Below are 14328 nucleotides of genomic sequence, written 5' to 3'. Positions count from 1 at the left end.
GGAAGGGACACCAATGAAAAACACTGGAGGAATTCATGACTAACTTATATTCTCTACCTGCTGCTGACCAATGTCATTTCACATCTAGGATATGGAGAACTACTGTGTATCCACTCTTCCTCATTCTACTATAACACAGTTGAAGTCGGAAGTTTACATACACTAAGGTTGGAGTCATTAAAACTCTTTTTTTCAACAACTCCACAAACTTCTTGTTAACAAACTATAGCTTTGGCAAGTCAGTTAGGACATCTACTTTATTCATGACACAAGTAATTTTTCCAACAATTGTTTACAGACAGATTATTTCACTTATAATTCACTGTATCACACGTTTGGGATGGTGTTCTTCGGCTTGCAAGACTCCCCCTTTTTCCTCCAAACATAACGATGGTCATTAAGGCCAAACAGTTATACTTTTGTTTCATCAGACCAGAGGACATTTCTCCAAAAAGTATGATCTTTGTCCCCATGTGCAGTTGCAAACCGTAGTCTGGCTTTTTATGCCGGTTTTGGAGAAATTACGTCTTCCTTATGTCGATATAGGACTCGTTTTACTGTGGATATAGATACTTTTGTACTCGTTTCCTCCAGCATCTTCACAAGGTCCTTTGCTGTTGTTCTGGGACTGATTTGCACTTTTCGCACCAAATATGTTCATCTCTAGGAGATAGAACACGTCTCCTCCTGAGTGGTATGACGGCTGCGTGGTCCCATGGTGTTTATACTTGCATACTATTGTTTGTACAGATGAACGTGATACCGTCAGGCATTTGGAAATTGCTCCCAAGGATGAACCAGACACGTGGAGGTCTACATTATTTTTCTGAGGTCTTGGCTGATTTCTTTTGATTTTCCCATGATGTCAAGCAGAGGCACAGAGTTTGAAGGTAGGCCTTAAATAAATAAATCCACAGGTACACCTCCAATTAACTCAAATGATGTCAGTTAGCCTATCAGAAGCTTCTAAAGCATTGACATTATTTTCTGGAATTTTCCAAGCTGTTTAAAGGCACAGTCAACTTGGTGTATGTAAACTTCTGACCCACTGGAATTGTGATACATTGAATTACAAGTGAAATAATCTGTCTGTAAACAATTGTTGGAAAAATTACTCGTGTCATGAACAAAGTAGATGTCCTAACTGACTTGCCAAAACTATAGTTTGTTAACATGAAATTTGTGGAGTGGTTGAAAAACAAGTTTTAATGACTCCAACCTAAGTGTATGTAAACTTCCGACTTTAGCTGTAGCTTGCAATTTGGGTTGCTCATTTTGGGGAATATTCAGGAGGTGGAAACTTTCCGTGGGCAATTAACGGGAATATATGTGAATTAACTGAAATATATGCAAATTAATATTAATATAATTTAAATATAGATGTTTTTTTGCATTGGATATATTTACCACATCATATGGAGACAGAACCATAAACCTTATCATAATTAGACATAAATGCAAATGATTAAGTCCTTCCAAAAGAAATTTAAAAAACAATTTACAAGGACCAGTTGCGCTCTGAGGCGGCTGATGTTGGTGGGATTTGGAGAGAGATGGAGGCAACAGGGGAAAGAGCCTCAGATCCACAAAGTCCCTTCCACCAGGTGGCTGATGAGATATATTGGCACGACTTCCATATTGCATCTCCATCCCAAAGCCCTTGTTTGGAAGTGTACTTCGCCAGACCGCCAAGAATCTTACCCTTATCCAGGCCAAGGTGGCGAGAAACGGTAGGGATGACCCCAAAGGCCTTGTTGATCTCTGCACCAGACAGGATGCTCATGCCAGCATACTTGGGGTCCAACATGTACGTACGCTGCGGCGTGGATGGGCTTCAGGCAAAAGTCTTCACGCTTTTTGATACATTTCAGAACCGCAATTTCCTCTGCTTGGAGCAACAGTGAAGTGGGAAGGGCTGTACGGATTTCTTCTCTTACATCTGAAAACAGAGTCTGAACATCAGACAGGATGGCATTGTCTCCCCCAATCCGTGCAATGGCTACTGCTATAAGTTTCAGGAGTTTCAGGCTGCTTACCACTCTCTCCCAAAATACATCAACCAGGAGGATCCTCTTGATGGCGCTGTCCATATCGGCAGACTGTGATATGGCCATTTCTTGGAGAGACTCCTTCCCCTCCAGGAGACTTTCAAACATGATGACAACACCACCCCAATGGATGTTGCTGGGCAGCTTCAATGTGGTGCTCTTATTCTTCTCACTTTGCTTGGTGTGGTAGATTGCTGATATAACTTGATGGCCCTTCACATACCTAATCATTTCCTTGGCTCTCTTGTAGAGTGTATCCATTGTTTTCAGTGCCATGATGTCCTTGAGGAGCAGGTTCAATGCATAAGCAGCACAGCCAATGGGTGTGACGTGAGGGTGGGACTCCTCCACTTTAGACCAAGCAGCCGTCATGTTCGCAGCATTGTCTGTCACCAGTGAAAATACCTTCTGTGGTCCAAGGTCATTGATGACTGCCTTCAGCTCATCTGAAATGTAGAGACCGGTGTGTCTGTTGTCCCTTGTGTCTGTGCTCTTGTAGAATACTGGCTGAGGGGTGGAGATGATGTAGTTAATTATTCTTTGCCCACGAACATTTAACCACCCATCAGAGATGATTGCAATACAGTCTGCTTTCTCTATGATTTGCTTGACCTTCATTTGAACTCTGTTGAACTCTGCATCCAGCAAATGAGTAGATAAAGCATGTCTGGTTGGAGGGGTGTATACACAGCTCGAGCAAGACATTCATCAGAATTTCTCTGACTACGTTCCTACATTGAGTAAAAAAAAACTTCTGATTCCAGGAGGACCATGAGCTGTTGCTATCGATAAGGTGTCTTGAGTCATCATTTTCACCTCAAATAGAAGTAGAGGGACTTTTGTCAGAGGTTACTTTCTGTGAGCGCTGAGTGAACTATATGCATTTGGCCAGATGATTCTGCATCATTGTTGCATTCTTCACATTTGATTTGGCACAGTATTCGCAAATGTACACAGCTTTTACTTCTACATTAGCTGCAGTGAAATGTCTCCACACATCAGATAGTGCCTGTGGCATTTTCCTGTAGAGAGTATAAAAAAATAAGTAAAAAAAAAAAAAAAATGATATTCCATGTACAGATAAATATTTAAGCAGTTAGATTAAAACAATTTCTTTGTAAGATAAATGTTTTAAAATTAAACATGTATGGAAACAGGTGAATTAACACTCCTCAGTTAGCAGGCTCAAGCAAGCTAAAACCCACATGGTACCAAAAACTAACTAGCAGAAATTGTTAACAAGTTAGAAATGACTTAAACAAACTTTGCTGTAGGCTACTATTTACTAGTTAACAAAAAATTATGTGTCATAAAATATATTCACCCCCACCCCCCGGCATTGTAATCAAAACGTACCAGTAAGCATGTGGTCCTTGGATCAGACTGTGTAGTAGTGTGGGCTCAATAGCATCTCATTAGTGTGCAAGATCTTGAGAATCGGCTGTACATGTGATGGAAGAGTGCACTGCACATGTGATGCAGAGGGTTTCAATTCCATCGAATTGGGGATAGTTGAAACATAATATGTGTATCCCACAACAAAGGTCACTGTTATAAGCTAACTTTGTTGATGAATTTAAGCTAAATTCCCGGGCTTAACTTCCCAAGGAAAATTCCTGGAAAAATGTCTGAAATTTACCCGAAGGTTTCCGACCCTTTGCAACCCTACTTGCAATAATAGTGTTTAACATGACTTTAGAATGACTACTGTCGTGGAAAATTGCAAGATTATGTTATAAAGATTACGTTACAGTGCTTGTATTACATTATAATAGTTGTTACAATCGACAGAATAGAGTATTGTGTGTGTGTGTTCCAATGAGGATGGGCCTCTATGAGATAGCACTGACAGAGGAGATTTACGATGTCTTTGGGTAATAAAGCCTAAAGAGCATTCCAGATAACATGAGGTAATGTTATTGTGCTATACCATACCAGGGTGAGACGGGTTCCAGTTTGGAGTAGGAGGGGGCCAGACACTGGTCTTTACAATGAGAACTGTTGACACAGCTATAAAACATAGCAGACAGTAACAGCTATCTTTCATACAAATCTTAACCTTTGTGAACTGTTCCTAAGATCCTGTGATTCGTCATGTAAGTTGAGGGGGGTGTATCTTGGCTATAAAAGATCTTTGTACTTTTCTGTTGGTACTTTTCAATGGTTCATTAGAGATAGCGCATCATTGGAAGTCACAAAGGCTATTGCATAGCTCTTATTACAAATATGTTGTTTAAGTGTAACTCTGACTGGTGTGTGAAGTTTGTAACTCTCTCCTCATTTGGTAAAGCAGAAAAATGCCACCACATTACCTCATCTCTGTACCGCACACATACAATTATCTGTAAGGTCCCTCAGTCGAGCAGTGAATTTCAAACACAGATTCAACCACAAAGACCTGGTAGGTTTTCCACTACCTCGCAAAGAAGTGCACCTACTGGTAAACGGGTAAAAAAAATACCCCTTTTAGTATGGTGAAGTTGTTAATTACACTTTGGATGGGGTATAAGTACACCCAGACACTTTCGGTGAGGAAGGAAATTGCTCAGGGATTTCACCATGAGGCCAATGGTGAGATTAATGGCTGTGTTAGGACAGTAGTTACTCCACAATACTAACCTAAATGACAAGAGTGAAAAGAAGGAAGCCTGTACAGAATAAAAATAGTCCAAAACATGCATCCTGTTTACAATAAGCCACTAAAGTAAAACTGTTCTGAATACAAAGCATTATGGGGCTGCATCATGTATGCTTGTCATCGACAAGGACTAAGGAGTTTTTTAGGATAAAAGGAAACGGAATAGAGATAAGCACAGGCTAAATCCTGGAGGAAAACCTATTTCAGTCTGCTTTCCAACAGACACTAGGAGACATATTCACCTTTCAGCAGGACAATAAAACAAGGCCAAATATACAGTGCCTTGCGAAAGTATTCGGCCCCCTTGAACTTTGCGACCTTTTGCCACATTTCAGGCTTCAAACATAAAGATATAAAACTGTATTTTTTTTGTGAAGAATCAACAACAAGTGGGACACAATCATGAAGTGGAACGACATTTATTGGATATTTCAAACTTTTTTAAAAAATCAAAAACTGAAAAATTGGACGTGCAAAATTATTCAGCCCCTTTACTTTCAGTGCAGCAAACTCTCCCCCAGAAGTTCAGTGAGGATCTCTGAATGATCCAATGTTGACCTAAATGACTAATGATGATAAATTCAATCCACCTGTGTGTAATCAAGTATCCATATAAATGCACCTGCACTGTGATAGTCTCAGAGGTCCATTAAAAGCGCAGAGAGCATCATGAAGAACAAGGAACACACCAGGCAGGTCCGAGATACTGTTGTGAAGAAGTTTAAAGCCGGATTTGGATACAAAAATATTTCCCAAGCTTTAAACATCCCAAGGAGCACTGTGCAAGCAATAATATTGAAATAGAAGGAGTATCAGACCACTGCAAGTCTACCAAGACCTGGCCGTCCCTCTAAACTTTCATCTCATACAAGGAGAAGACTGATCAGAGATGCAGCCAAGAGGCCCATGATCACTCTGGATGAACTGCAGAGATCTACAGCTGAGGTGGGAGACTCTGTCCATAGGACAACAATCAGTCGTATATTGCACAAATCTGGCCTTTATGGAAGAGTGGCAAGAAGAAAGCCATTTCTTAAAGATATCCATAAAAAGTGTTGTTTAAAGTTTGCCACAAGCCACCTGGGAGACACACCAAACATGTGGAAGAAGGTGCTCTGGTCAGATGAAACCAAAATTGAACTTTTTGGCAACAATGCAAAACGTTATGTTTGGCGTAAAAGCAACACAGCTGAACACACCATCCCCACTGTCAAACATGGTGGTGGCAGCATCATGGTTTGGGCCTGCTTTTCTTCAGCAGGGACAGGGAAGATGGTTAAAATTGATGGGAAGAGGGATGGAGCCAAATACAGGACCATTCTGGAAGAAAACCTGATGGAGTCTGCAAAAGACTTGAGACTGGGACGGAGATTTGTCTTCCAACAAGACAATGATCCAAAACATAAAGCAAAATCTACAATAGAATGGTTCAAAAATAAACATATCCATGTGTTAGAATGGCCAAGTCAAAGTCCAGACCTGAATCCAATCGAGAATCTGTGGAAAGAACTGAAAACTGCTGTTCACAAATGCTCTCCATCCAACCTCACTGAGCTCGAGCTGTTTTGCAAGGAGGAATGGGAAAAAATGTCAGTCTCTCGATGTGCAAAACTGATAGACATACCCCAAGCGACTTACAGCTGTAATCGCAGCAAAAGGTGGCGCTACAAAGTATTAACTTAAGGGGGCTGAATAATTTTGCACGTCCAATTTTTCAGTTTTTGATTTGTTAAAAAAGTTTGAAATATCCAATAAATGTCGTTCCACTTCATGATTGTGTCCCACTTGTTGTTGATTCTTCACAAAAAAATACAGTTTTATATCTTTATGTTTGAAGCCTGAAATGTGGCAAAAGGTCGCAAAGTTCAAGAGGGCCGAATACTTTCGCAAGGCACTGTACATTGTAGTTGCTGACCAAGACGACATTGAATGTCCCTGAGTGGCATAGTTACAGTTTTGACTTAAATCGGATTGAAAATCTATGGCAAGAGTTGAGAATCGCTGTCTAGCAAAATATTTGCAAAACACGTTTTCACTTTGTCATTATGGGGTATTGTGTGTAGAGAGAGAAAAATATATATAACACAACAAAATGTGGAATCTGTAACACAACAAAATGTGGAACAAGTCAAGGGGTATGAATACTTTCTGAAGGCACTGTAGATAAACAGGAAGATAAGTAATGGGTGTCTGATCAAAAATCTGTAAAGGGAGATCACCTGCTTACTTTGTCCAGACCCCTTGGAGTTCTTCACATTTTATTGTGTTACAAAGTGGGATTAACATGGTTTTAATTGTCTTTTTGTCAATAATAATTTTGTCAATAATATACTCAAAGTGGAAGATTAATAAAACATTTCATAACTAAAATATATTTATTGTATAAGTATTCAGGCCCTATGTTTAGGCAAGCCTAAATTAGTTCAGGAGTAAAATTTGGCCTAACAAATCACATGGACTCAGTCTGTCGACATGATTTTTAAATGACTAACCCTTCCTCTGTCCCAGATACATACAACATCTGTAAGATCCCTTAGTCAAGTATTGAATTTCAAGCACAGATTCAACTACAAAGAGCAGGGAGCTTTTCGAAAGCCTCCTAAATAAGGGCAGTGATGGGCAACAATCACAAATCAGACTAGCGCGTACGCTGAGAGTCGGGAAGCAAGTTCAGGGAGTGTATTTAACAAATAAATGTACATATAACAAAACAAGAAACACGGGTAGCGTACAGACATGAACACTGGAACAGAAACAATAACGCCTGGGGAAAGAACCAAAGGGAGTGTCATATGTAGGGAAGGTAATCAGGCAGGAGATAGAGTCCAGGTGAGTCTGATCAGGCGCTGGTGCGCGTAACGATGGTGACAGGTGTGCGTAATAATGAGCAGCCTGGTGACCTTGAGCGCCGGAGAGGTAGTATACCTGACACAGACATTGAATATCTCTTTAATCATGGTCTGGTTAATAATTATGCTGTGTATTATGTATTAAACCCCCCAGACACCTCAAACATACAGTGGTCCTTCTGAACTGAGCTGCAGGAGAGGAATGAAACTGCTCAGGAACGTTACCATGAGGCCAATGGTGATTTTAACCAGCAAAAACCTAGAGCAAAACATGCTTCAGTCTGCTTTACACCAGACACTGAGAGGAATTCACCTTTCAGTAGGACAATAACTTACAACACAAGGCCAAATCTACACTGGAGTTGCTCACCAAGAAGATATTGAATGTTCCTAAGTGGCCAAGTTACAGTTTTTACTTAAATCTGCTTGAAATAGACTTGAGACTTAAAAATGGCTGTCTAGCCATGATCAACAACCAACTTGACAGAGCTTGAAGAATTTTGAGAAGAATAATAGGCAAATATTGCACAATCAAGGTGTGTAACGCTCTTAGAGACTTACCCAGAAACACTCAGAGCTGGAATGGATGCCAAAATGTGTTTATGTATGGACTCAGGGAGCTGAATACTTAAGCAACAACTATATTTTAGTTATTAGTTAATTAGTTCATTTTTATTCATCTTATAAAAAGAAAAACGTATATTTTTTGGTCCACCTTGACGTTAGAGTATTTTGTGTAGATTGTTGACAAAAACTGACAATTCAATCCATTTAAATCCCACCTTGTAACAATAAATTGTGACAAAATCCAAGGGGTCTGAATACTTTTGCAAGGCACTGTATATATAATTTGATAAAGACGATGATGATGAAATAACAGGGTGTCTGAACAGTGACCTGCTTACCTTCCCCAGTAGGACCACCATCTTGTGTCTCCAGCGTCCTTTGTTGAGTGAAGCAACTCGGATCCATAGGTTGAGCTGAGAGTTGTACATCCACACATCTCTGCCGTTGATACGCCCCCCTGGAAAACACACACAACACCGTTAGCCTTGACACTGAGTGATTTAGGATGATGTTAGCCCACTGAACGCAAGCCTAGGCATTAACTCTGAGAGCTAGCCAGAGTGTTAGGCAAAGTTACTCAACACGTGAGTGTAGTTTACCGAACCGTCTCTGCTACACCAGTGTTTTTTAGCTAACTTGTCATCATCGTCTTTGGTTGTTTTCACTAATCTCAAATTTAATTGTATTGACACACAGCAATAGCCAAAAAAACAAAGCCTGTATCAACCCCAAAATAAGCCCTTGGTTCCAATTCAAACCAATTTAATCTAATAAAGACATTTCTTCATAAATAGAATAAGTTGATCTTGAGCAACATCCAAACTGTGAATGGGTTATGTATTTGGGTTGAAATGTCAAGGCCACATTTAGTAAGGCACAGCTGACACTAAGTACGGTTACATGCACACAATAATCTGATTATTGTGGATAGTCAGATTAATATAATAATTAGATTTAAACGTTTACATGCTCTGCAAGAATGATTTCCCTAATAATTATGTTTACATGAACACAAGCTACCTGACGGCACTCTGATAAATGCAGGAAAAAATTGCCAATCAATATGTATGTTCGACCACAGCGAGCATGTTATTTTTGCGAAGCGCATTTGATTCCGACATATAAAGTTTGTATATGAAAACTACTTCTAAGATGCAAACATTCAGGAGGCTCACTCAGCTGGTGCTAACACGTGCAGATCAAAAATATTGCCATTTAAGGTGTTGTTAACATGTCCTAATAATTAAAAAGATTGCTCAGAAAACCAGGTGTTTTGTGAATCGTCTGCCTACTGCCAGTTTAATATAAAAAGTATTACTGTGCAATGTGTGCATGTAAACATACTCACTGTCTTATCTGAGTGAAAGGTTTGAGCTAGGCTTTATGGGCAATCCTGCTGATCAAAGTGTACTTCAACATGGAGCAAACAACACACACGTATGTCATGAACACACATACACACAAACACCATGGCTACTTTACAGGTGCTTACAAACACAACACACACGACATGCATGACACAACCACGCGCAACCGGACTTTTTACAGGGCCTTCAAACACAGCACATACGTATAGCACATGCATTCCCCTGCCTAGCACAAGACTTTAAATGAGAAACAGGATATCTTCATTTTCTATAAAGCAGCAGTCGGATTATTTCTCCTACTCCCGGTCTCTACCCACTCCCGGTTAAAGATTTTTTTTATTTTTTATATTCTCCTCCGTGAGAAGGAACAACAACATGTGTAGCTATTAAGCCAACCAGGTTACATACACCTCTCTCTCCCTCCCTCCCTCCCTCCCTCCCTCCCTCCCTCCCTCCCTCCCTCCCTCCCTCCTTCCCTCTCTCTCAGCCTGAGTCAATCAAAAGGCCCCACTGATCCTTGCGAAAAACAAAGACACGGCACTGAACAAACACTACTTTTTTGCTAACACACGAGAGAAACAAAGGGCTATAGAATAAAGCCGTAAAAACACCAGGAAAAGTTATATATTTTAAGGAAGAGAGGTGCAAACTGTAACTTAGAAGCAGTAAAGTACTGTACATTAGTTCCCTCTGAAGTAATATGAAGATGTTGGGAGATTGACATGAATGCTGAGTGTCCAAGAAAGAAACCCTCTTCAGAATCATCCTTCTAAACAAATAGATGGTTCAGTGTTTGGGAGGCTATGTTGAAAGAGAGTGGAGGAAAAAAGACTAACCAGTATGGCCATGCATATTAGCCAGACTCAGCATCAACAAAATCACACAACAACAAGATGAACAACAATAAGCAAGTAAACCAGGCGATAAGTCATATTGTGACATAAAAACATATCCAATAGCATAATTATGTGTCTTAATTACAAAATATGATACATAAAATATAATTGGTAAGCTTTTAAACTAATTGCTAAGCTTTAAAAGATCAGAAGTCCCATCTACATTTCCCCCCTCCAGTTCTAAACTGAGATGCCCCAACTGACAGGAGGAGCAGCTGATTTAATAAAAGGACTTAACATAGCATAATAGTTGGGCTTATCGTCTAACAACGAAATTAAATGATTTCTCAATCCGTCACAGTCTGTTGGGCTTAGAATGGGTGTTTAACCATAATTAAGAAATGGTGGCTGTGTACTGCAGTAAACAGCAACATATACAAGGCTGGCCAGCAAAAACAAATGTGTTGGTTCAGTCTGCTTTACACCAGACACTGAGAGGAATTCACCTTTCAGTAGGACAATAACTTACAACACAAGGCCAAATCTACACTGGAGTTGCTCACCAAGAAGATATTGAATGTTCCTAAGTGGCCAAGTTACAGTTTTTACTTAAATCTGCTTGAAATAGACTTGAGACTTAAAAATGGCTGTCTAGCCATGATCAACAACCAACTTGACAGAGCTTGAAGAATTTTGAGAAGAATAATAGGCAAGTATTGCACAATCAAGGTGTGTAACGCTCTTAGAGACTTACCCAGAAACACTCAGAGCTGGAATGGATGCCAAAATGTGTTTATGTATGGACTCAGGGAGCTGAATACTTACTTTTGTGTCAGTCCCGTCATTTGTGTTGTTATCAAGCATGCTGAAAGTCAATCAAATGTATTTATAAAGCCCTTCTTACATCAGCTGATGTCACAAAGTGCGGTACAGAAACACAGTGTCGTGTCTTTGGCTATGCCGGAATAAGTGATACGACATGCTATTCTATAAAATCCTTTCTCTGTAATTAATATTACCTGATTGAGCTAATCATGAAAATGTAATTAACTAGAGGCACCACAAAATAATATTTATAGAGCTGTTATTTTCACTCTTAAAGACCTAGTAATATTTTACATCAATAGCAGTCAATATTAATCGTCATCTTAATTCAGTCTCATCTGAAAGTTGTAAATTCTTGTAAATCTTCACGAACCCTGGCTAACAAGTTGAATCAGCAATACAAAATTGGGTTAAATATTTACTTACTAAATACTTAACTAATCACACAGAATTACATAAACACAGAATGAATTATACCTTGATTACAAATTAAGTCATAAAGGAAATTGTCCCTAGCGGGCGGAACAGATATGACAGTTGGTTACACAAAAGAAAAGGGGCTGGGTTTGAGTGAAAGAGCGGGAAGACTGAGGAACAAAGGGCGAAGCTGTGCTATCGTAAATACAGTATCTTATGCATTCTAAATTACCGCCCATTTGGAAAAGGAAAATGCAATAAATATTTACTCTGAGCTGCGCTTCGGTAGGTTGGTGGTAGATGGAAGGCCGTGTTGCCCAACCGAGACCTTTGAAGAATGTCTCTGGTGGTAAATTGAATACGTTATGGTAACGTCGTTGTGTGGTAGACGGGATACTCTGTCTGTTCTTTCCTAGCCTACGTTTGCAGCTGCTGTTGCTAACTTAACGGCTAGGAGGTATCACTTCTGTAGTGAATAAGAGTTCAAAGTTCATACCATTCGCAACCAAAGCTCACGTTGAGGTTGGCTTCGTTCTGTAGTTATTATCTGAACCATTCTGACATCGGACCGTTGTCCTCACATCCTCGGAACAGGAGGTTACATTTTCGTCAAGGCTTTATATAGTGGAGCGAGAAGGGTGTGTCTGAAGTTTTATAACCCATGTCCCTTCACAGGGGCGGGCCACTGACTGAGCAGAGCCCAAACCTTATGAAAACCCAAATCTCTCATTTGGAAATTACATTTAATTTCTTCACCAATAATTGTATATTCAAACATTTAAATTGAACAACAATTCCATGTGAATCCGAAAACTCTGATGTGTAGACTTTCCACTGTAGAGTTTATGTCATCCTATCATTGATGACATCCTATCATTGTCTCAGATGACAACCGAACTGACATAATTTTCAGTAAGTACCACCGCATATGTTCAATTGGTTAGATTACCAGAATATAGTTCATTTCCCCCCACCTTCTGATGTTCCCAGAATCTCTATGTTAACCAAGGGGTTTTCAAATGTCACATCAATAGGGTAGGGAGAGGAAAAAGGGGGGGAAGAGGTATTTATGACTGTCATAAACTTACAATGCAAAATGTTCCCATTCCCATCTCTTCTGTAGATGTTATATCCTTGTATTGCTACTGCTGTATCATCAAAGGAATTATCTAAGTGGGTCTCAGAGATGGCTTATACAGTTAAAGTCGGAAGTTTACATACACTAAGGTTGGAGTCATTAAAACTCATTTTTCAACCACTTTACACATTTCTTGTTAACAAACTATAGTTTTGGCAAGTTGGTTAGGACTACTATCTACTTTGTGCATGACCCAAGTAATTTTTCCAACAATTGTTTACAGACAGATTATTTCCCTGTATCATAATTCCAGTGGGTCAGAAGTTTACATACAATACGTTGACTGTGCCTTTAAACAGCTTGGAAGATTACAGAAAAGTATGTCATGGATTTAGAAGCTTCTGATAGGCAAATTGACAATTTGAGTCAATTGGAGATGTACCTGTGGATGTATTTCAAGGCCTACCTTCAAACTAAGTGCCCCATTGCTTGACATCATGGGAAAATCAAAAGAAATCAGCTAAGACCTGAGAAAAAAAAATTGGTTCAAGTCTTGTTCATCCTTGGGAGCAATTTCCAAAAGCCTGAAGGTACCACTTTCATCTGTACAAACAATAGCACGCAAGTGTAAACACCTTGGGACCACGCAGCCGTCATACCGACTCAGGAAGAGATACGTTCTGTCTCCTAGAGATGAATGTACTTTGGTGTGAAAATTGCAAATCAATCCCAGTTACACCACCTCTGTAAGGAGGAATAGGCCATACTTCACCCAACGTATTGTGGGAAGCTTGTGGAAAGCTACCCAAAACATTTGACCCAAGTTAAACAATTTAAAGGCAACCCTACCAAATACTAATTGAGTTTATATCAAACTTCTGACCCACTGGGAATGTGATGAAAGAAATAAAAGCTGAAAGAAATAATTCTCTCTACTATTATTCTGACATTTCACATTTTTAAATAAAGTGGTGATCCTAATTGACCTAAGACAGGGATTTTTTACTAGGATTAAATGTAAGGAATTGTGAAAAACTGAGTTTAAATGTATTTGGCTAAGGTGTATGTAAACTTCAGTCTTCAACTGTATATGAATGTTATCTGTTGTTAGGAAGTTATTGATTTCATCAACCGTATTTCTAAGGCTACATACAGTATATTAATATGGGCTATTTTTAGCCCTTTCCTGGGTAACTTATCAGAGATAGACATAATATAAGAATTAAATAAAAAAGCATGAAAATAACTTTGTTCGGCCTATAAAGTCAGTCAATCAGGCACTTGTGAGTGTCAGTTGGTGCACTTGTGAGTGTCAGTTGGTGCACAGTGTGTGTGTGTGTGTGTGTGTGTGTGTGTGTGTGTGTGTGTGTGTGTGTGTGTGTGTGTGTGTGTGTGTGTGTGATGTAGCCCTCTCACTTCTCCCAGATTTTTGGGAGGGAGGGTTGACAATTACCCTGCTGTAGCAAATCCCCACCGTCCGTTATTTTTTGTCTCTGGCACACAGCTTACAAGTAGTCCTTGTTGAGGAAGATGTTGGTTCCTCTCAAGTTCTTGGCTCTCTTCAGAGCAGCCATCTTATCCTTGAACCTTAGGAACTTGACCACTATTGGCCTGGGTCTGTCACCTGGGCTGGTTACAGGTTTTCCAGTCACCTGGGCTGGTTACAGGTTTTCCAGTCCCGTGGGCGTGCTCCACCTCAATCT

At 39.8% G+C, this 14328-nt stretch overlaps 1 protein-coding gene across 1 annotated transcript in view; it reads right to left on the bottom strand.

Moving 5' to 3' along the window:
* The window catches only part of LOC110508347 (kelch-like protein 24), a 54943-nt gene that overhangs the window by 27084 nt on the left and 13531 nt on the right, over window positions 1-14328 (bottom strand). The window contains exon 5 of the mRNA XM_021588796.2: window positions 8441-8559. Within this exon, the coding sequence (XP_021444471.2) occupies window positions 8441-8559 (119 nt within the window). The remainder of the gene's footprint in view (window positions 1-8440; window positions 8560-14328) is intronic.

This window comes from Oncorhynchus mykiss, chromosome 28 (assembly GCF_013265735.2).
Source record: "Oncorhynchus mykiss isolate Arlee chromosome 28, USDA_OmykA_1.1, whole genome shotgun sequence".
Taxonomy (NCBI): Eukaryota; Metazoa; Chordata; class Actinopteri; order Salmoniformes; family Salmonidae; genus Oncorhynchus; species Oncorhynchus mykiss.
This window is presented reverse-complemented; position numbering and strand designations above follow the sequence as displayed.